Raw genomic sequence first — 22,818 nt, 5'->3', positions numbered from 1 at the left:
CTGCTCTCATGCCCACATGTCCGTCCTTGGCTTGCTGCATTGTTCCAATGAAGCTCAACGCAAACTGGAGGAACAGCACCTCATCTTCCGACTAGGCACTTTACAGCCTTCCGGACTGAATATTGAGTTCAACAATTTTAGATCATGAACTCTCTCCTCCATCCCCACCCCTTTCCGATTTTCCCCCTTTTTGTTTTTTTCCAATAATTTATATAGACTTTTCTTTTCCCACCTATTTCCATTATTTTTGAATGTATTTCCACCTATTGTTTTATCTCTACCTTTTAGCCTTTTTCGATTCCTTCCCCCCACCCCACCCCCACTAGGGCTATCTGTACCTTGCTCGTCCTGCTTTCTACCCTTAATTAGCACATTCCTTTAGATAACCTCACCACCTTCAACACCTCTTTGTCCTTTTGTCTGTGACATCTTTTAGTTATCTCCACCTATCACTGGCCCTCTATCCAGCTCTTCTTGTCCCACCTCCCCCCCCTTAAACCAGCTTATATTTCACCTCTTTTCTACTTTTCCTTAGTTCTGTTGAAGAGTCATACAGACTCGAAACATTAACCTTGCTCCTATCCGCAGATGCTGCCAGACCTGCTGAGTTTTTCCAGGTATTTTTGTTTTTGTTTTGGATTCCAGCATCCGCAGTTTTTTGCTTTTATCTTAGAGGGGGAAAGTTGGGTGGGCACTCTGCTCCCATTTCTCAGATGAGTGCCTGCTGGTTGAGGTGGTCAGTGCCTGACAGCATATCCTAATGCCCAGGGATGGCAAGAGGCCGCCCCACCCGGCCAAGGCGGTCTGGACTGCGGTCGCCACACAGGTCAGTGGGCATGGCGTGGTGCACTGAACGTTGCTTCAGTGTAGCAAACGGTTCAATGATCTGTTGCAAACAGCAAGGTTAAGTGCAGAAATGGCATGGACCTGTGCGGAGAACTTTAGTCGGGTGCCTGTTGCTCAGAATGTTCAGGGGTCTAAGAGTGTATATGCCAACTGGCACTGAAGCCTGCCCTGCCAAGGCCAGGATGTCAGCACGACTGGCCTCAGTGCATTGCAGGGTGAGATGTGCCACAGTGACAAAGTCTGCCTAATGCCTGGGCGGGAGGATGGGTGGGAACCAGGAAAAGACCTTCAGGGAGATGGAGCAATAATGAGGCTAGTTTTCCCTGTCAGGTGAAGAGCAGTCATAACGCTGCAGAGTGCTGGAGAATGGATGGAGGAGTGCCAAATCTGTGCATCCTCACGAAGCACGAAAGCAATGCACTGGAGCTGGAATGCCACCAGTCAGCTTGCTCTTCTGGTCATGCTGAGGCGGGGGTCTCAGATGAAGGTAAGAGTGCAGGTGACCGATGCGTATGCGGTGGGTACTGGAAACATAATGGGCTCCTCTGATCAGAAACTGAACTGTCACAGCCAGAGAGCCCACTGAAGCTCCAATGCAGCAGGTCTCCACTGTTACCTCAGCCTGCCTAGCATTCATAGTGACTTTGATGATTGATGGTACTGATCTTTTGCCTTCCTCCCGCAGATGCGCCATCTGCAGGAGCTGCCGACGACCCCAAAGGCACTCCCATTGAGCTCAGAGGAAGATATCACACCTGCACCAACATTACACCGTCTTTCCGAACCAGGTACCTGCGCAGATACTCACACGACGGTGGGCATTAGTTATTTGGCTCTGCGGGTAATGCGCAGTGGTGAGGGCATATCACACTTGCATGAGAAGCTGGAAGAGGCAGAGAGGTCCCAGAGGCCGACAGTGGTAGCACATCTGGAGACCAGGGCCATGCTGCATCTGAGGTAGATGATGAGCCTCTGGAGTCGTCCATCAGGCGGCATATGCTGGATGTCCAGCGGGATGCACGGGGAGGACTGGCGGAGATCCATGAGGGTCTGCATGCAATGGTCTCCGTCATGGATGAGTCCATGCGAGCATGAGTTCCGAGTTGAACCTTTATACCGACCGCACAGCCTCCTCCATAGAGAGAGTGGCAAAGTGGCAAGAGTGGAGGGGCAGTTTGAGGGGTTCCTGGGGTTGCACTCGAACCTGCAAGCCCTCACACAGGCAGTGACCTCAGGAGGTTACTGCCAGTCTGAGAGATCGGTGAGGCACCTAGTCTCCCTGCTAGGTCCCTGTTCGTCAAACTCACGATGCTGGCAGACAAGCTGCCTATTGTCTCTATGGGCTTCTCTCAGAGAACTCTGGACGAGGGCACCAGCTCCTTCATCCCTCTACTAGTGGCCACTGCTTCTCATGATGCCGCGATGACTGAGGAGTGCCCAGCCATGGGGCCAGATACACCCTCCCAGGCGGAGCCTGCTCACGCTCCAGCAGCCACAGGATGACCGCCAAAACCATCAGGGTCATCAGGACAACAGGCTGCCTCCAACACCACAGTCAGCGAGGGGAGGGGTGGCGTGGGCACCAAAACGCAGTACCCACAGACCTAAGTTGAAGGCACCTTAAGCACAACAGGAGCGTGCCATGGACAGTTCTTGTGTTAATTATTTTGACGCTTATGTTAGGGATGGACACTTTCTTTGTTCATGTGAAGTAACATAAACATTTATTTGACTTCAATGGGCTCAGTTGGCTGGATGGTTTGAAAAGGTGCCATGTGCAGCAAGGCTTATAAAAGTATGGTGTTGTGTGGCACTGGCGTATTGGGTTGGGTTCTCATTTATTGATTGCTAGCAAAGGAAACAGTGCCACTGGCTTGATGAGGCATCAATGTCTTGGATGCCTAGCAGAAGGTTCGCTGGATCAAAGCATGGTGTCCCTGCCTCCATGAGGGTTCTTGAGGTCCTTACCCTGTGCCTCCCCAAGCTCTTCCTCTGAGCTATCATTTGAGTTATCCTCCGTGGCCTGTGGAGCTGCCTCGTTTTCCTCAGCCTCCAGTGGGTCCCCCCTTGATAGGTTGTGCAGGGCACAGCATGTGACGGCTATGAAGGAGGCACACTCTGGAGGATACTGCAATGCTCCCCCTGAGCAGTTCAGGCGCCTGAAGCACATCTTCAGCAGCCCAATGGTCCTCTCCACCACCGCCCTTGTGGAGGCAGGACTCCTGTTGTATCTCTCCTCGGCCTCAGTTCTTGGGTGACGGAGTGGGGTCATCAGCCACCTCTTCAAGGGATAGCCCTCGTCACCCAGGAGCCCTCCATCCACTCGTGCAGGAGCCACGAGCAGCCTCGGTACCTGAGAGTGCCACAAGACGTAAGCATCGTGTGAGCTCTCAGGGTAATGAGCATAAACTTGGAGAATCTGTCCTGTGGTCACAGATGATCAGAACATTCATTGAATGGAGCCCCTTTCTGTTTACGAAAATTCCCAGCTCACCTGCTGGTGCTTTGATGGCCACATGAGTGCAATCTATTACACCCTGGAGGCAGAGGAATCCAGCCATCGCAGCAAAGCCTCGTGCTCTCTCCGCCTGGCTCGTCTCATCTGTCCGGAAGTGGATGAACGTGCAGACATGGATGAGGAAATGATTAAAACGCGAATTCTGCCCACCCACGCGACGAGCTAAAAATCGCACAGGCAATGTAAAATCGTGGTCAACAGGCTTTTTCCATTACCTTAACTGGCTTTTTAATTGTTGGAGGGCACTGCTCCAACTCCCATGCATGCCTACCGACCTCAATATTGCATGCGTGCACGATGACGCGGGACAAACGCTTGACATATTTTCCTGCAATTTTACATGCATTCAGGGTGGGCACGCGCCCGAACTTGAAACACAAGATTCAGGCCTCATAAGCAAAAATTATGAGGACAGAGACCTTTTTGGGAGATATAACAGGCTGCGAGAGTTAGGCAATTATGGAAGAGGAAGAACCGGGGTGGTCAACAAGAACTTCAAATGCAACTCTAAGTATCATTATGCGTGGAATTGCTCAAAAATGAAAAACAGGGCTTTTGAGACAACACCATTCCTGGATCAAAATCCTGGAAATCCCTCCCTAACAACACTGTGGGTGTATTTACACATGGACTGCAGAAGTTCAAGAAGGCAGCTCACCACCACCTTCTCAAGGGCAATTAGGGATGGGCAAAAATGCAGATCTCGCAGCGATGCCCACATCCGGTGAATGAATTAAAAAACCAAACTGCTATCCCTCCCGTTTTTTCCCCTTCCCTTTCTGAATACCCTGCACCTGGGAATATTATACATTATGGCCATGAAAGAATAAAAGGAAGGAAAGGAGAATGGGTGGCATTATTGATTAAGAAGAGCATTGCAGTACTGGAAAAAGAGGGTGTCCCAGAGGGTTCAAGGACAGGATCATTTTGGCTAGAGCTCAGCAGCAAAAAGGGTGCAATTACATTGCTCGGTGTAGTCTATAGACCACCAACTAGTCAAAAGGACATAGAAGAACAAATCTGCAGGAAAATTACAGAGAGAAGCAAGCATTATAGAGTAGCTGTAATGGGTTTAATTACCTGAATGTAGACTGGGACAGTGGTAGTATAAAGGGCGGAGAGGGGAAAAAGTTCCTAGATTGTGTTCAGGAGAATTTTGTACAGCAGTATGTGTCCAATTCAACAAGAAAAAACGCACTGTTGGACCTGGTTCTTGGAAATTAGATGGGCCAAGTAGATCAAGTGTCAGTGGGGGAACATTTAGGAGACAGTTATCATTTCATCGTACGCTTTAGGATGACGATAGAAAAAGATGATAGGCAATCCAGAGTAAGAATAATTAACTAGGCGTGAGCTGACTTCGATGGGGCAAGAACGGAGCTGGGCCATATAGACTGAAATGAAAGATTGGTGGGAAAAACTGTAACTGAACAATGGGCTACCTTCAAAAAAGAATCAGTTAGGCACAGTCAAGGTATATTCCATCGAAAGGAAAAGGTAGGGCAAACAAACCCAGAGCTCCCTGGATGAAAAACGAGATAGAAATTAAGATATGGAGGAAAAACTGTGCTTATGACAGGTGTCAGGTGGAAAACACAATTGAGAACCAAGTGAATGCAGAAGGTTCAGAAGGGAGGTGAAAAAACATATTAGGGAAGCAAAGAGGGGTTATGAGAAAAGACTGGCAGCCAACATAAAGGGGAATCCCAAAGTTTTGAATAGGCATATAAACAGTAAAAGGGTGGTAAAAGGAGTAGGGCCGATTACAGACCTAAAAGGAATTTACACATGGGTGAAGGGGCCATGGCTGAGGTATTAAATGAATACTTTGCATCCATCTTTACCAAGGAGGTAGATACTACCCAGGCCATGGTGACAGATGAGGAAACTCTGTCGCTAGAAGGGTTCAAAACTGATGAGGAGGAAGTGTTGATTAGACTGTCGGTAATTAAAGTTGACAAGGCACTGGGACCGGATGAGATACATCCAAGGATGCTGAAGGAAGTGAGAGTAGAAATTGCAGGGGCACTGGCCATAATCTTTCAGTCTTCCCTAGACTCAGGGGAGGTACCAGAGGACTGGAGAATTGCAAACATTTCGCCCTTGTTCAAAAAAGGCTGTAAGGATAAACCCAGCAATTACAGATCAGTCAGTTTAACTTCAGTGGTGGGGAAGATTCTGGAAACAATTATTCGGGGTGGATTTAGTAGTAACATAGAAAAATATGGATTGTTAAGAGCCAGCATGGATTTCTAAAAGGGAAATCATGGTTAACTAACTTGCTGGAGTTTTTTGAAGAGGTAACAGAGAAGGTTGATGAGGGTGACGCTGTTGATATGGTGTACATGGACTTTCAAAAGGCATTTGATACAGTGCCACACAACAGACTTGTGAGAAAAGTTATTGCTCATGGAATAAAAGGGACAGTAGCAACGAGGATACAAAATTGGCTGAAAAATAAGAAGCAGAGAGTAATGGTCAATAGATATTTTTCAAGCTGGAGAAAGGTTTGTATTGGAGTTCCCCAGGGGTTGGTATTGGGATCCTTGCTTTTCCTAATATATATTAATGATTTAGATCTTGGTGTGTAGGGGACAATTTCAAGGTTTGCGGATGATAAAAAGCTTGGGAGAGTTGTGAACTGTGAGGAGGACAGTGTGGAACTTCGAAAGGATGTAGACAAGTTGGGTGGAGTGGGCAGAGAGGTGGCTGATGAAGTTCAATGCTGAGAAGCGTGAGGTGATGCATTTTGGTGGGAAGAACATGGACCGACAATGTAAAATAAGGGGTGAAATTTTGAAGGGGTACAGGAGCAGAAAGACCTGGGTGTGTATGTGCATAGATTGTTGAAGATAACAGGACAGGTGGAGAGAGCAGTTAATAAAGCATATAGTATCCTGGGCTTTATTAATAGGGGCATATAGTACAAGAGCAGGGAGGTTATGTTGAATTTATATAAGACACTTGTTAGACCTCAGCTGGAGTATTGCGTACAGTTCTGGGTGCCATATTATAGGAAGGATGTGAATACATTGGAGAGAGTGCAGAAGAGGTTTACAAGAATGGTTCCAGGGATGAGAAAATTCAGCCATAATCACCTAATTCCTCTTGAATGCCTCAAATGAACCTGTCTCCCCCACACTTCCAGTCAGTGCATTCTAGACCCGAGCCACACGTTGTGTGAAAAGGTTTTTTCTCACATATTTGTTTCTTTCACAAATCTCTTTAAATCTTTTCCCTCTCATTCTTGATCCTTTTATGAGTGGAAACAGCTTCTCCCTATCTACTCTGTCCAGCCCCTTCATGATTTTGAACATCTCTAGCAAATCTCCTCTTAGCCACCTTCTCTCCAAGGAGAACAGTCCCAACCTCTCCATGTAGCTCTTCTGAGTAGAGCCTTAAGGATAGGTTGGAGAGATTGGGACTATTCTCCTGGGAGAGAAGGAGACCAAAACATTTGATAGAGATGTTCAAAATTGTGAGGGAGCTGGACAGGGTAGATAGGGAGAAACTGTTCCCACTCGTCAAAGGATCAAGAACGAGAGGGAAAAGATTTAAAGTGATTTGCAATTGACCAGAAACTGAACTGGACTTCACTGTTGCTAGGTCAAAATCCTGGAACAGCACTGTGGGTGTAACTACACCACAGAGACTGCAGCGATTCAACAAGGCAGCTCATCACCACCTTCTGAAGGGCAATCAGGGGTGGGCAATAAATGATGGCCCAGCATTGAAGCCCACATCAAGTGGCTGGGATCTGGAATGCACTGACTGCAAGTGTGGCAGAGGCAGGGTCAATCGAGTGATTCAAGAGGACATTAGCTGATTATTTGAATAGAAACAATGTGCTGGGGTACGGGGAAAAGGCAGGGCAATGGCACTAGGTCACAATGCTCATTTGGAGATACGATGTAGACACGATGGGCCCTCCCTCCTTCCCCCAACTCTCTCTCTCTTTCTCCAGCCCTTTCACTCTGTGCTACATGTCAGACTGAAGACTTACCAAAATTCCTACTTGGGATGGTTTTAAAGATTAAAAGCAGCTCCGCATTGAATCCAATCTCCACTCGGAATCGACCCTCAGAGTGTTTCACACAGCAGCCCCGAGAATTATTTCTCCAGTTGCTGACTGAGCTTCCAGCTGAACTGGAATAGTTCTTCCCTTGACCGCTGACATTCCCGGGAATCACCAGGTTTGCACCAGCCCGAGGCTCCTGCTCAGGTCTGTAAAATGCCGGCATATTCGTTCCTTCAGCTCTAAAGGGTAGAAAGCCCTTGGTGTTGGAGTCAGTTTGTGCTGAACAGACAGTGGGTCGGGTGTCCCCATTATCCAGAGGGAACCGGGCTTGAGAAGCAATGTCAATAATTACAGCCCTTTGCTGACCAATGTGTCCCGGTGATGCCGCCTCGAGCGCAGCTTCGCTCCGCTTCACCAGTGCGAGCGGGTTGGCGGTTGAAGCGAGCGGGTTGGCGGTTGGAGCGAGCGGACTGACGGTTGGAGCGAGCGGACTGACGGTTGGAGCGAGCGGGTTGGCGGTTGGAGCGAGCGGACAGACGGTTGGAGCGAGCGGACGGGCTGGGGACGCACGGCCCGCGTGCTGGCGCTGGGACGCTAACCGCTCCGCTCGCCTGGCCAGCGCCTTCAGCCGGTTTTCTTCAATCTGTCGCTTCTGGTCCTCAGTGAGACCTGCGGACATTTTCCTCTGTTCCTTCAGCTGGTGGGAGTGTCAGGAATATCCAAACATCGCACTAAGTCTGCAAAGAAATGCAACAATTAACTAACATTTTAAAATCCAGGGAGAGCTTGAAATTGATTCGTCAACAATAAGTGGAATAAGAGGTCACACTCCCCCAGCCGGGGCCGCGCTCTCACCTCGGACTTTCTGTCCGTCCGTCTCTCTTCGCGAACTCGAGCCCGAGGCTTCGGCCTGACATGGGACCCAGTACGAAAAGCTGTGATTGGCGGGTTCAGCAGCCAATCACGGGTGGCCGCTAAATTCATGACCGGGGGCAGGAACATTAAAGGGGCAAAGTCCATGTTAATGGCGTCGAAATGTCCGTTAGAAGTTGCGGAATTCAACAGGTCAGTGCTGAGGGAGCGCCGCACTGCCGGAGGCTCAGCGCTGTCAGAAGGTGTGTGTGAGGGAGATGTAGTATAAGCATCTGGGACATACAGGGTTAATATGGGACTGAGTACAGTATTGCGCACACTGTGATTAAGAAGGTACATGACCCATACCCAGGGGTCAGTGTGGTGTTGAGTAGAGACGGCGTAAGATCCAAGCATGTCACGGATCACTGGGGATAGTGTTCTGTAATATCAAGCCGCAATGTTCCCCAAACTGCAGCAAATATGAAAAGTTTGACTAAACCACCAGATTGCCCCAAATCTACCTAAGTGTTCAATTTAGGTTAGCAGAATACCTATTTCTCAGTGCATTGTCCGTGTTTCTACTTGGAGCTGGTGTACTTGGTCACCGCCTTGGTGCCCTCCGACACGGCGTGCTTGGCCAGTTCCCCGGGCAGCAGCAGGCGCATGGCAGTCTGGATCTCCTGGGAGCTGATGGTGCTGCGCTTGTTGTAGTGGGCCAGGCGGGAGGCCTCGCCGGCGATGCGCTCGAAGATGTCGTTGACGAAGGAGTTCATGATGCTCATGGCCTTGGAGGAGATGCCGGTGTCCGGGTGGACCTGCTTCATCACCTTGTAGATGTAGATGGAGTAGCTCTCCTTCCTGGATCGCTTCCTCTTCTTGCTGCTCTTGGGCGGCGTTTTCTTGATTTTTTTCGCGCCCTTCTTGGCCGCTCCTGTTGCCTTTTTCTCGTCAGCCATCGCCACTCTCAACTCGCAACGTAGACTAACAGGTTAGCAGAATACAAGCACCAGGTTTGTAAACTTAATAATTAAATAACTGCTAATTGAACAGACTGTTATTAAATTAACCAGTGGCAAAAGAAAGAAATTTGAACAACTAATTTCTAACTCTATAACTTAAACTCTACCCCCTTCTTAAATCCTAGAGACACACATACAAGACACATAAGACACAGAAAAATGGATTTTCAGGGTGAGATAGAACAGTTAAATAGCACCAATTCCGGAGTACAGGGTTCAATGGGCTGATTTTAATTGATGTCTTCCAAATTCCTTTCAATTCTTGTTGATGACATGAGGCGGTCTTCCAGCTCTTTCAATATTTTGTTCACTGGCTGAGAACTTGCCTTTCAATGTCTCTAACAATGATTTCCCCTTTGCCTCTTGACAGGGGTTTTCAGAGAGAGAGAGCAGGTTATAGAGATATAAGGAGAAAAAGCCAGCTAGCCATTACTGTGGAATTACTGGAATCTTCCACAAACAGGAGAAAGAGGTTTTAGGTCTTGTTCCTTTCAGGCAAGGAACAATTCTGCTGCACTGCTCTCTCAAACCCTGGTCACCTGGTCAGGAGCCAATTAAAATGTTGTTGCCAGGCAGCTCCCTTGGTCCAGGACTCCTTTCCAGCACCATCCTGTCTTTCATGGCACACTTTGTTCTAGGACTGCTACATTGTATATATCTCTCATCCTGTTCCAGTGGACATGTCCTTCAAACTGCAGCCATTATAAGTTTAATCCACAGTCCAACAGAAAATAAAAAGATATGTTCTTTACAGCATGGAGATAGCTCCCAGCCTGTACCCTTTACTGTACATGTGTAAATAATTCTACCTGTTAAAGACTTACAGTTTTGTTTTTGTTAAAGACTTACAGTTAATCATTACCAACAAAGGGCGCTGGTGAGAAGTGACTGAAGCATTCTGGAAGAAGTCAGCGCAGTCACCACGACTCAGGAGGGAATCGAGGAGAAGGACTCTTGCACTCAACATTTGAAAAAGAGCGTGAATCTTGAAGGCAGGTCAGTTGAAAAAGAGCGCAGAGATTGAAAATAAAAGGAGGGGAAGCTGAAGAGGAGCAGCCACTTTGTGAGTGGCCCAGTGAATGAGTGGAGCTTTGAGGCTTTGGCGAGCTGAGGCTGAGGACGAGCTTGCTCCCAGTGGGGTAGGGCCGGTTAAAGTCCTTTATGTAAATTAGGAGTAGGTAATGGAGGCAGCAGTTGGGGCAGTCGAGTGCTCCGAATGCAGCATGTGGGAAGTCTGGGACAGCACAATTGTCCCTGATGACTACACCTGCAAAAGGTGCATCCAGCTGCAGCTCCTGAGAAGCCGAGTTAGGGAACTGGAGCTGGAGCTGGATGAACTTCAGATTATACGGGAGGCAGAGGCAGTAATAGACAGGAGTTTCAGGGAGACAGTCACCCCTAAAAGTCAGGAGGCAGGCAGCTGGGTGAATGTCAGGAGAGGGAAGGGGAATAGACAGAAGGAGCAGAGCACCCCTGTGGCCGTTCCCATCAACAATAGGTATACCGTTTTGGATACTGTTGGTGGGGATGACCTACCAGGGACAAGTTGTAGTGGTCACGTCTCTGGCACCAAGGCTAGACCCTCAGCTCAGAAAGGAGGGAGGGAAAAGAGGAGAGCAGTAGTGATAGGGGATTCGATAGTTAGGGGGACAGATAGGAGGTTCTGTGGGAGAGATCGAGAATCCCGGATGGTCTGTTGCCTCCCTGGTGCCAGGGTCCGCGATATCTCGGATCGAGTTCTCAGTTTTCTCAGGAGGGAGGGTGAGCAGCCAGATGTCGTGGTCCATGTAGGGACCAATGACGTGGTTAGGAAGGAGGAGGAGGTCCTGCAAAGAGAGTTTAGGGAGTTAGGTGCTAAGTTGAAGGACAGGACCTCCAGGGTTATGATCTCAGGAGTGCTACCCGTGCCACGTGCTAGTGAGGCTAGAAATAGGAGGATAATGCAGCTAAATACATGGCTAAGGAGATGGTGCAGGAGGGAGGGCTTCATGTTTCTTGACAGTTGGGCTCTGTTCCAGGGAAGATGAGACCTGTTCCGACGGGACGGTTTGCACATGAACTGGAGGGGGACTAACATCCTTGGGGGTAGGTTTGCTAGTGCTGCTCCGGGGCGTTTAAACTAGATTTGCAGGGGGAGGGGAACCTGAGTGTTAGAGCAGATAGTGAGGTGGAGGAGGATAAAGGTCAAGCAAGGAATGCATGTATAGACAGAAATCAAGGGTCCATACGTGATAGAAATGTTCTCAGGTGCATCTATTTCAATGCAAGGAGTATTGTCGGAAAGGCAGATGAGTTTAGGGCGTGGATTGGCATGTGGGATTACGACATTATTGCTATTAGTAAGACTTGGTTGCAGGAGGGGCAGGACTGGCAGCTCAATGTTCCGGGGTTCCGTTGTTTCAGACGTGAAAGAGGGGGAGGGATGAAAGAGGGAGGAGTGGCATTACTAGTCAGGGAAAATATCACAGCTGTGCGTAAGCAGGACAGCCCGGAGGGCTCGTCTATAGAGGCCATATGGGTGGAGCTGAGGAATGGGAAAGGTGTGACCACACTAATGGGGTTGTATTATAGACCGCCCAATAGTCAGAGAGAATTGGAGGAGCAAATCTGTAGAGAGATAGCAGACCGATGTAAGAAACAGAAAGTTATGACAGTAGGAGATTTTAACTTTCCACATATTGACTGGATTCCCATACTGTAAAAGGGCTGGATGGCTTGGAGTTTGTCAAATGTGTTCAGGAAAGTTTTCTAAATCAATATATAGAGGTACCAATGAGAGAGGATGCAATACTTGATCTCCTATTAGGGAACCAGACAGGTGAGGTGACAGAAGTAGGTGTAACTCTTATAGAGTCAAAACAATTAAACTAAATTAACAAAATTGGGATAAATCAGGCACAGCCCCTAATTCAAGGTCAGCTGTAAAACCAAGAACAAAGTTTAAAGGAAACTTACAAACTTTAAATTAAAATGTGATTAAAGGGGTCAACGAAACACCCCAGTCCCCGCGGTGCCCACCGGGCACGGAAGGCCTTGAGAGTGCCAGCAGACACCGCGTGCTCCCTCTCCAAAGACATCCGGCAGCGAATGTAGCCGGGAAAGAGGGACAAACAATCGGGCGGGACTCCCCCGTCAATCGCCCGCTGCCTGGACCTGTTAATAGCCACCTTGGCCAGGCCCAGGAGCAGGTTCACGAGGAGGTCCTCCTCCTTCCCGAGCGAACATTTTGGGTCTCGTGACCACAATGTCATTAGTTTTAAGTTAATTATGGATAAGGATAGGTCTGGTCCTTGAGTTGAGATTCTAAATTGGAGAAAGACCAATTTTGTGGAAATGAGAAAAGATCTAGGAAGAGTGGATTGGCATAAGTTGTTTTCTGGCAAGGATGTGTTTAGTAAGTGGAAGGCCTTCAAAGGCGAAAGTTTGAGAGTGCAGAGTTTGCACGTTCCTGTCAGGATTAAAGGCAAAGTTAACAGGCATAGGGAACCTTGGTTTTCAAGGGATATTGGTGATCTGGTTAAGAAGAAGAGAGAGGTGTATAGCAGTTATAGGCAACAAGGAGCAAATGAGGTACTTGTAGAGTATAGAAAATGTAAGAAAATACTAAAAAAGGAAATCAGGAAGGCAAAAAGAAGACATGGGGTTGCTTTGGCAGATAATGTGAAGGTAAACCCGAAGGGTTTCTACAAGTATATTAAGAGTAAAAGGATAGTAAGGGACACAATTGGTCCCCTTGAAGATCAGAGTGGTCGTCTATGTGTGGAGCCTCACGAGATGGGGGAGATCTTAAACAGTTTTTTTGCATCAGTATTTACTCAGGAAACTGGCATAGTGTATAAGAAGGAAGGGAAACAAGCAGTAGTTTCATGGAACATATAGAGATTAAAGAGGAGGGGATGTTTGCTGCCTTACAGAGAATAAAGGTAGATAAATCCCCTGGGCCTGACATGATATTCCCTCGGACCTTGAGGGAGACTAGTGTAGAAATTGCAGGGGCCCTGGCAGAAATATTTAACATGTCCTTAGCCACGGGTGAGGTGCCGGACGATTGGAGGGTAGCTCATGTTGTTCCGTTGTTTAAAAAAGGCTCCAAAAGTAAACGAGGTAATTATAGGCCAGTGGGCCTGACGTCAATAGTAGGTAAATTATTGGAAGGTGTTCTGAGAGATCGGATATATAATTATTTGGACAGCCAAGGGCTGATTAAGGATAGTCAGCATGGCTTTGTGCGTGGTAGGTCGTGTTTAACGAACCTTGTTGAGTTTTTCAAGGAGGTTACCAAGAAAGTAGATGAAGGAAAGGCTGCGGATGTTGTCTACATGGACTTTAGTAAGGCCTTTGACAAGGTCCCACATGGGAGGTTAGTTCAGAAGGTATCCATGGAGAGGTTGTAAACTGGATTCGAAATTGGCTGTGTGGGAGAAGACAGAGAGTGGTAGTCGATGATTGCTTCTCAGACTGGAGGTCTGTGACTAGTGGTGTGCCTCAGGGTTCTGTGCTGGGACCATTGTTATTTGTTGTCTATATCAATGATTTGGATGATAATGTGGTGAATTGGATCAGCAAGTTTGCTGATGACACTAAGATTGGAGGCATTGTGGACAGCAAGGAAGGCTTGCAGAGAGATCTGGACCGACTGGAAAAATGGGCCAGAAAATGGCAGATGGAATTTAATGCGGAAAAGTGTGAGGTGTTACATTTTGGAAGGTCAAACCAAGGTAGGACACACACAGTAAATGGTAGGGCACTGAGGAGTGCGGAGGAACAAAGGGATCTGGGAGTTCAGATACATAGTTCCCTGAAAGTGGCGTCACAGGTAGACAAGTTTGTAAAGAAAGCTTTTGGCATACTGGCCTTCATAAATCAAAGTATTGAGTATAGGAGTTGGGATGTTATGGTGAGGTTATACAAGATATTGGTGAGGCCAACTTTGGAGTATTGTGTGCATTTCTGGTCACCTAACTACAGGAAGGATATCAGTAAGATTGAGAGAGTGCAGAGAAGATTTACTAGGATGTTGCCAGGTCTTAAGGAGTTGAGTTACAGGGAAAGATTAAACAGGTTAGGACTTTATTCCTTGCAGCGTAGAAGAATGAGGGGAGATATGATAGAAGTTTACAAAATTATGAGGGGTATAGATAGAGTAAATGCGAGTAGGCTCTTTCCACTTAGATTAGGGGAAATAAACACGAGAGGACATGGCTTTAGGGTGAGAGGGGAAAGGTTTAGGGGGAACATTAGGGGGAACTTCTTCACTCAGAGTGGTGAGAGTGTGGAACAAGCTGCCATCTGATGTGGTAAATGCGGGCTCACTCAAGTTTTAAGAATAAATTAGATACGTGGATGGGAGAGGTCTGGAGGGTTATGGACTAGGTGCAGGTCAATAGGACTAGTGGAATAATAATTTCTGCACAGACTAGAAGGGCTGAATGGCCTGGTTTCTATGCTGTAATGTTCTATGGTTCTATGATTCTATGGAAAAGGACAGAGATAAGGCAGGAGTAAAAGTCTTGAACAAGGGGAAGGCAAATTTTGCAGAAATGAGAAGGGACTTGGCTGAGGTGGACTGTACAGCACTGCTGGAGGATAAAACAGTGGAAAACCAGTGGGAAGCACTGTAGGGTAAATAAAATTAGAGAATTAAATATGTGGCTTAAACATTGGTATGGGAGTTATGGGTCTCAATTCCTGGAGTACTGTCATCAGTACTGGGAAAAGTGGGAGCTGTACTGTTGGGAGGCTCTTCACTTCAATCATGCAGGGACCAGTGTTCTGGCAAGTAGTCTAACTAGGGCAATAGAGAGGGATTTAACCTAAATACGAACACATGAATTAGGAACGTGAGTAGGCCACATGGCCCCCAAGCCTGCTTCGCCATTCAGTAAGATCACGGCTGATCTGATTGTAACCTCAACCCCACATTCCTGCCTACCCCTGATAACCTAAACTAAGGTAAAAGAGCAGGAGAACAATAAGGGAAATGGTTATCAAAGTGTCTCAGGAAGGAACAGACTAGTCAAAAATAAGAGTGCGGCAGCAGTTAAAGCTAGAGATTGTGAAAATAATGTCAGCATTAAAGGCATTCTACCTGAATGTACATAGCATTCGCAACAAGGTAGATGAATTTATGGCACAAATAAAAGTAAATGGATATGACCTAATTGCCATTACAGAGACATGGCTGACCAAGGCTGGGAATTGAAAGTTCAAGGGTATTCAATATTTAGGCAGGAAAGGCAAAAAGGAAAAGGAGGTGGGGCTGCACTGTTGATAAAGGATGGGATCAATACTTAGGGAGTGAGGATCTTAGATTGAAAGAGCAAGATGTAGAATCAATTTGAGTGGAGCTAAGAAACAGCAAGAGGCAGCAAACTTTGGGAAGAGTTGCTTATAGGCCACCAAATAGTAGTGATAATGTAGGGCATGGTATAATTCAGGAAATTAGACGTGCATGTAACAAGGGTAATACAGTAACCATGGAGGACTTCAATGTACATATAGACTAGGTAAACCTAGTTAGCACTAATGCTGAATAAATTCCTGGAATGTGTACGGGATGATTTTCTAGAACAGTATGTTGAGGAACCAAATACAGAATGGGCTATTTTAGATCTAGTATATGGCAATGAGGAAGTGTTAATTAATAATTTTGTTGTAAAGGGGCCTTTAGGGAAGAATGACCATACTATGATAGAACTTTACATGAAGTTTGAAAGTCATGTAGTTCAATCTGAAACTAGGGTCTTTAATCTAAGCAAAAGAAAGTTGGCTGTGGTAGATTAGGGAACTACATTAAAAGGTATGATGGTAGAAAGGCAATGGCTAGCATTTAAAGAATTAATACCTGGTTTGCAACAAATTTACATTCCCTTAAGGCCAGTAGGAAAAGTGATCCAACCATGGCTAACAAGAGAAATTAAGGATTCTATCAGATCAAAGGAAGAGGCTTATAAAATTGCCAAAGAAAGTTGTAAGCCTGAGGATTGGGAGCATTTTAAAATTCAACAAAGAAGATACGAACATATGGATTAGGAGGAGTAGGTCACTCGGCCCTTCAAACCTGCTCTGCCATTCAATGAGATCATGGCTGATCAGATTGTAACCTCCATTCTACATTCCTGCCTACCGCAATAACCTTTCACCCCCTTATTAATCTATCTACCTCGGCCTTAAACATATCCAAAATCTCTGCTTCCGTCGTCTTTTTGAGGAAGCGAGCTCCAAAGATGCACCATCCTCGGAGAAAGAAATTCTCCTTATCTCTGTCTTAAATGGGCAACCCCTTATTTTTTAAACAGTGGGCTCATAGTACTAGATGCTTCCACAAGAAGAAATGTCCTCTCCACATTGACCCTGTCAAGCCCCCTCAGGATCCTAACGGTTTCAATCAAGTCGCTTCTTACTCTTCTGAACCGCAGCCGATACAAGCCTAGTCTGTCTGACCTTTCCTCATAAGACAAGCCACCCAGGTATTAGTCTAGTAAACCTTCTCTGAATTGGTTCTAACATATTTACATACATTCTTAAATAAGGAGACCATTACTGTGTACTGTACTCCAGATGTGTTCACACCAATGCCCTGTAAACTGAAGCATAATCTCCCTACATAATTGTATTCAATTCCCCTCACAAGAAACAATAACATTCTATTAACTTTCCTAATTACTTGCTGTACCTGTAAACTAGCCTTTTGCAATTCATGCACAAGGACACCCAGATCCCTCTGCATCTCAGAACTCTGCAATCTCTCACCATTTAGATAATATGCTTTTTTTTTTATTTTTCCTGCCAAAATGGACAACTTCACACTTTCCCACATCCTACTTCATTTGCCAGGTCTTTGACCAGTCACGTAACCTATCTATATCCCTTTGTAGCCTCCTTGTGTCCTCTTCACATCCTAATATCCGACCTATCTTTGTGTCATCAGCAAATTTAGCGACCATACCTTCCGTTCCTTCAAGTCATTTGTATAAACTGTAAAACGTTGAGACCCAGCACTGACCTCTGTGACACACAACTCATTACATCCTGCCAACCAGAAAAAGACCCATTTATGCCTACCCTCTGCTCCCTGTTAGCTAGCCAATCTTCTATCCATGCCAACATGTTACCCTCTACACCATGTACTTTTATTTTCCACAATAACCTTTGATGTGGCACCATATCAAATGCCTCCTGTAAATCTAAATACAGTACATCCACCAGTTCCCCTTTACCAACAGCATATATTACTCCTTCAAAGAACTCCTATAAATTGGTTAAACATAATTTCCCTTTCACAAAACCATGTTGACCTTGCTTGATTATCCAGTATTTTTGCAAGTGTCCTGCTGTAACATCTTTAAAAGTAACATCTGTCATGGGGGAAATGTTAGAAGCTAAGCTAACTGGCCAGTAGTTTCCTGCTTTCTGTCTCCCTCCCTTTTTGAATAAAGGAGTTGATACGCATCAGTTATTTCATGAGCCACTTCCTTTAAGACCAAGGATGAAGTCCATCAGGACCCAGGGACTTGTCTGCCCACAGCTCCAACAATTTGCATGATACCACATTACTGGTGTAAAGGAAATATCATTTTTTTCCCAATATTACTGTGGGATACTGAAACAGGCTTGTGTGTGTATGTTTGTGTGTGTGTGTGCATGTGTGACTAATTTAATTGAACTGAAGACAGTCAGACTGCAAGGATTAAATCATCAAAGGGATTAGGCGAAAGCTGGCATTTTAAAATGGAAATGGACGAGCTAACATTTGCATTTGTAGATGAGTTGAGAGGTTGTTTGAATTTCAAAGGGGAATTAGAAGGTGACAAAGAAAATGGTTGATTCTTGTAGGAGTTCATAGGTAAATAAGCAGTAGGGATATCTTGTTTTATTGACCCAAAAGCAAAGACAAGATAGAAACATGAAAGATCTTGTATTAGAAAGAGTTTGAGTTTCAAAGAAAGTTTGAAACAATGGATTTAAAGAATCAAAAGAAAGATGGAAAGCTATATGAGGAATGGCCCTGTTAGAGGTGGACTGTGTGAAACAGACATGTGAAAAAGCAGCCTTTAGCCACCCCACAGAAGTGCTGGTTTGGTCCAAAGTGCAAGGTTTTGTTAAAAGCCTTGGGAGTTCCATCATTGGGAGAGAGAAGCTGTGAAATACCTCCCTTATAGCAACAATGGGTGCTTGTGGTAATATTGCTGGATGTTTAATAGATTAAGAATCTACTTAGACTGTTGCCTGAAAAGGGATGTGTGGTTGGGAGTCTAGTTAAGTAGAAATCTTTTGGATATTGTTATAAGACTAAGTCTGACTGTGCAACTATAATCTTGCATGTTCAAGTTTTCTTTTGTTAATAAAAGTTTTAATTTAATCTTTAAAATCTCCAAAGGCAGTGATGGACTCTTCACTTCTGACTTCAGTGTACATACCTTCTCGTAATAAATACAAATGGCAAAATTGTTGTGATAACTTGACCAAGTTTCCCTTTGGGATTTGGTCAGCCCGTTAATTACCATCGGCCATATCATAATATTGGTGATTGTAATTTTCCCGAGTTCTTCCCTCCCTTCCACTCTCTATTGGACCAACCTTCACTCTCAACACTTTTCTTTTTTAAATATCTATAGAAGCTCTTAATATGTCTTTATATTTCTAGCTAACTTTCTCTCATACTTTAAATTTTTCCTTCCATATCAATCTTTTTGTCATTCTTTGATGTTTTATATATTTTGTCCAATCTTCTCACCTGCTACTCATTGCGCATTTATATGCTTTTTCTTTAAGTTTGATACTATCTTTAACTTTTTTAGTTAACCGCCGCTGGTGGGTCTTCCCTTTTGGAATTGTTCTTTCTCATTGCAATGTATCTATTCTATGTATTCTGAAATATTCCCTTAAATGTCCACGACTGCATCTCTATTGACCTATCCCTTAACCTAATGTGCCGGTTTACTTTAGCTAGCTCTGCTTTCATGCCCTCATAATTGCCCTTATTTAAGTTTAAAATAATAGTCTTGGACCCACTCTTCTCTCCCTAAAACTAAATGTAAAATTCAATCATATTATGATCACTGCTACCTTGGGGCACCTTCATTATGAGGTCATTAATTAATCCTATCTTGTTGCACAACACCAGGTCTAGTATAGCTTGCTCTCTGGTTGGTGCCAGAACGTGCTATTCTAAAAGTATCACAGAAACATTCCATGAATTCCTCATCTAGGCTACCTTTGCCAATCTGATTTTCCCAGTCCATATGCAGATTTAAATCTCCCATGATTATCGCTGTACCTTTCTCACAAGCTCCCATTATTTCTTCCTTTATACCCTGTCCTACTATATGGTTACTGAGGAATTGAAGGAAATTAGTATTAGTAAGAAGGCTATATCAGAGAAATTAATGGGACTGAAGGTTAATAAGTCCCCAGGACCTGATATTCCACATTCCAGAGTGTTAAAAGAGGTAGCTATGGAGATGGTGGATACATTGGTGATCATCTTCCAAAATTCTATAGATTCTGGACCTGCTAGCCTTACATCCAGGCTACCTTTGCCCACCGGATTTTTCCCAGTCTTTCTGCAGATTAAAATCTCTCATGTTTAGCGCTGTACCTTTCTGACAAGTTCCCATTATTTCTTCCTTTATACCCTGCTAGGTTCTATTATAGAAGATGTGATCAGTGGACACTTGGATAATAATGATCTGATTGGTCATGATCAACATGGATTTTTGATTAGGAAATCATGTTCGATGAACTTGTTGGAGTTTTTTTGAGGATATTACTAACAGAATTGATAAAGGGGAGTTGATGGATGTAATATGCATGGATTTTTGGAAAGCTTTTGATAGGATCTTGCAAAATTAAATCATGTGGGACAGGAAGTAAAATACTGGCATGGATTAAGGATTGGCTAACAGGCAGATAAAGAGAGTAGGAATAAATGGGTTTATTCTTGCGTTGGCAGGCTGTGACTAGTGGAACACTGCAAGGATCAGTACTTGGGCCTCAGCTGTTCACAATATATGTCAATGATTTGGATGTGGGGACCAAATGTAACATTTCCAAGTTCACAGATGAGACAAAGCTAGGTGGGAATGTGTCTTGTGAGGAAGATGTAAAGTGGCTTCAAGAGGATTTGAACAGATTTAGTGAGTGGGCAAGAACATGGCAGATGAAATATCATATGGAAAAATGTGAAGTTATCCACTTTGGTAAGAGGAATAGATGTGCAGGGTATTTCTTAACTGGTGGGAGATTGGGAAGTGGTGATGTCCAAAGAGATCTGGGTTTCCTGTTCTTGTTCATAGGTCCACTGAAAGCTAACACGCAGGTGCAACACATAATTAGAAAGGCCAATGGCATATTAGTCTTTGTTGCAAAGGGATTTGAGTACAGGGGTCTTGCGCTTGGCCTAAATAGCCAAGTGGTTATGGTACTGGGTTTGTAAACCCAAGATCAAGAGTTCAAAGGCCTAAATAGCCAAGTGGTTATGGTACTGGGCTTGTAACCCCACGATCAAGAGTTCAAATCTCACAATGGCAAAACAATGGAACTTCATCTGAAACCGATGGAAATGTGTTTGTACTCGAAAGAGTTACAAGTACTGTAACAGATATAATTTATCCTGGGCCTGGCCAAGTTGGCCATTAACAGGTCCAGGCAGCGGGCGATCGACGGGGGAGTCCCGCCCGATTGTTTGTCCCCCTTCCGCGGCTACGTTCGCTGCCGGATGTCCCTGGAGAAGGAGCACGCGGTGTCTGCTGGCACTCTCGAGGCCTTCCGTGCTCGGTGGGCACCGCGGGGACTGGGGTGTTTTGTTGACCCCTTTAATCACATTTTGATTTAAAGTTTGTAAGTTTCCTTTAAAACTTTGTTCTTGGTTTTACAGCTGACCTGAATTAGGGGCTGTGCCTGATTTTTCCCAATTTTGTTGATTTGGTTTTCATTTAAAAGATTATCAAGAGTTCAAATCTCACAATGGCAAACTATGAAACAATGTAACTTCATCTGAATAAACAGATGGAAACGGGTTTGTACTCGAAAGAGTTACAGGGGTCTTGCTTCAGTTGTATAGAGCCTTGGTGAGTATTGTGTGCAGTTTTGGTCTCCTTACCTAAGGAAGGATATACTGGCCATAGAAGGAGTTCAACAAATGTTCACCAGACTGATCCCTGGGATGGCGGGATTGTCTTATTAGGAGAGATTGAGGAGACTGGGCCTGTATTCTCTAGCGTTTCAATGAGATCACTTCTCATTCTTTGAAGTGTACAAAATCCTTACAGGGCTTAACAAGGTAGATGCAGGAAGGATGCTTTCCCTGGTTAGGAAGGGGGCATCTAGAACCAGGGAACATAGTCTCAGAGTAAGAGGTAGGCCATTTAGGACCGAAATGAAGAGGAATTTCTTTAGTCAGAGGGTGGTAAATCTTTGAAATTCTCTACCTCAGAAGCTGTGGAGGCTCAGTTATTGAGTATGTTCAAAAGAGAGGTCAATGGTATTTTGAAATCTAATGACATTAAAAGATGTAATGATAGTGCAGGAAGATGACATTGAGGTGGAAGATCATGACCATGATCTAGTTAAGTGGCTAGAGCAGGCTTGAGGGGCCAAATGGCCTACTCCTGCTCCTATGCTCTTGACATGAAGGAAAGGAAGAACAGAATGAAAGCATACTCAATTGCCAGTCCAACCTCCATGCCAACAGGAAGAACCAGAACCGAGTTTACCGCTTCTCTGACAGAACGATGAACAAGATATGGAAGGGTTATAAGGCCTCCGGACTGCCTGAACGTATAGGAGGTTGATAGATTCTTGTTAGGAAACGGAATCAAAGCTTATCAGATGGGAAAGTGGAATTTGAAACACAAACAATCAGCCACGATCTTATTAGAAACATAGAAAATAGGAGCAGGAGTAGGCCATTTGACACCTTGAGCCTGCTCCGCCATTCAAAATGATCACGGCTGGTCCTCTATCTCAACGCCATAGTCCCGCTCTTTCTCCGTACCCCTTGACACCATTAGAGTCTAGGGAAGGAGGTGGCATAGTGGTATTGTCACTGGACTAGTATTCCAGAGACCCAGGGGAATGCTTTAGGGATGGTGGAAGCAGATGGTGGAATTTTAATTCGATAAAAAAATCTGTAATTAAAGTCTGATGATGACCATGGAACCATTGCTGATTGTTATGAAAATCCATCTGGTTCACTAATGCCCTATAGGGAAGGAAATCTGCTGTCCTTACCTGGTCTGGCCTACATGTGACTCCAGACCCAAAGCAATGTGGTTGACTCTTAATGCCCTCTGAACAATTAGGGATGGGCAATAAATGCTGACCTAGTCAGCAATGTCCACATCCCATGAACGAATAAATAAAATCCATCTATTTCCTTCTTAAATATATTCAGTGACTTGGCCTCCACAGCCTTCTGCAGTAGAGAATTCCACAGCTTCACCACCCTCTGAGTGAAGAGTTCCTCCCCATCTCAGTCCTAAATGACCTACCCCGTGTCCTGAGACTGTGACCCCTTGTTCTGGATCCCCCAGCCAGAGGAAACATCTTCCCTGCATCCA

At 45.2% G+C, this 22,818-nt stretch overlaps 2 protein-coding genes across 5 annotated transcripts in view; both read right to left on the bottom strand.

Moving 5' to 3' along the window:
• The window catches only part of smarcal1 (SWI/SNF related, matrix associated, actin dependent regulator of chromatin, subfamily a-like 1), a 101,241-nt gene extending 92,792 nt beyond the window's left edge, over positions 1–8,449 (bottom strand). For all 4 annotated transcript variants that reach the window (XM_041201198.1, XM_041201199.1, XM_041201200.1 and 1 more), the window contains exons 1-2: positions 8,238–8,449; positions 7,368–8,119 (exon numbers count right to left, since the gene is read on the bottom strand). In XM_041201198.1, the coding sequence (XP_041057132.1) occupies positions 7,368–8,061 (694 nt within the window). In that variant the 5' untranslated portion in view covers positions 8,062–8,119; positions 8,238–8,449. The remainder of the gene's footprint in view (positions 1–7,367; positions 8,120–8,237) is intronic.
• A 366-nt stretch (positions 8,450–8,815) lies between these two features.
• Positions 8,816–9,193, bottom strand: LOC121285076 (late histone H2B.L4-like). Its single transcript, XM_041201202.1, has one exon. The coding sequence runs from the start codon at positions 9,191–9,193 to the stop codon at positions 8,816–8,818; it is 378 nt and encodes a 125-aa protein (XP_041057136.1).
• Positions 9,194–22,818: the final 13,625 nt, after the last annotated feature.

Source organism: Carcharodon carcharias, chromosome 12 (assembly GCF_017639515.1).
Source record: "Carcharodon carcharias isolate sCarCar2 chromosome 12, sCarCar2.pri, whole genome shotgun sequence".
Taxonomy (NCBI): domain Eukaryota; kingdom Metazoa; phylum Chordata; class Chondrichthyes; order Lamniformes; family Lamnidae; genus Carcharodon; species Carcharodon carcharias.
This window is presented reverse-complemented; position numbering and strand designations above follow the sequence as displayed.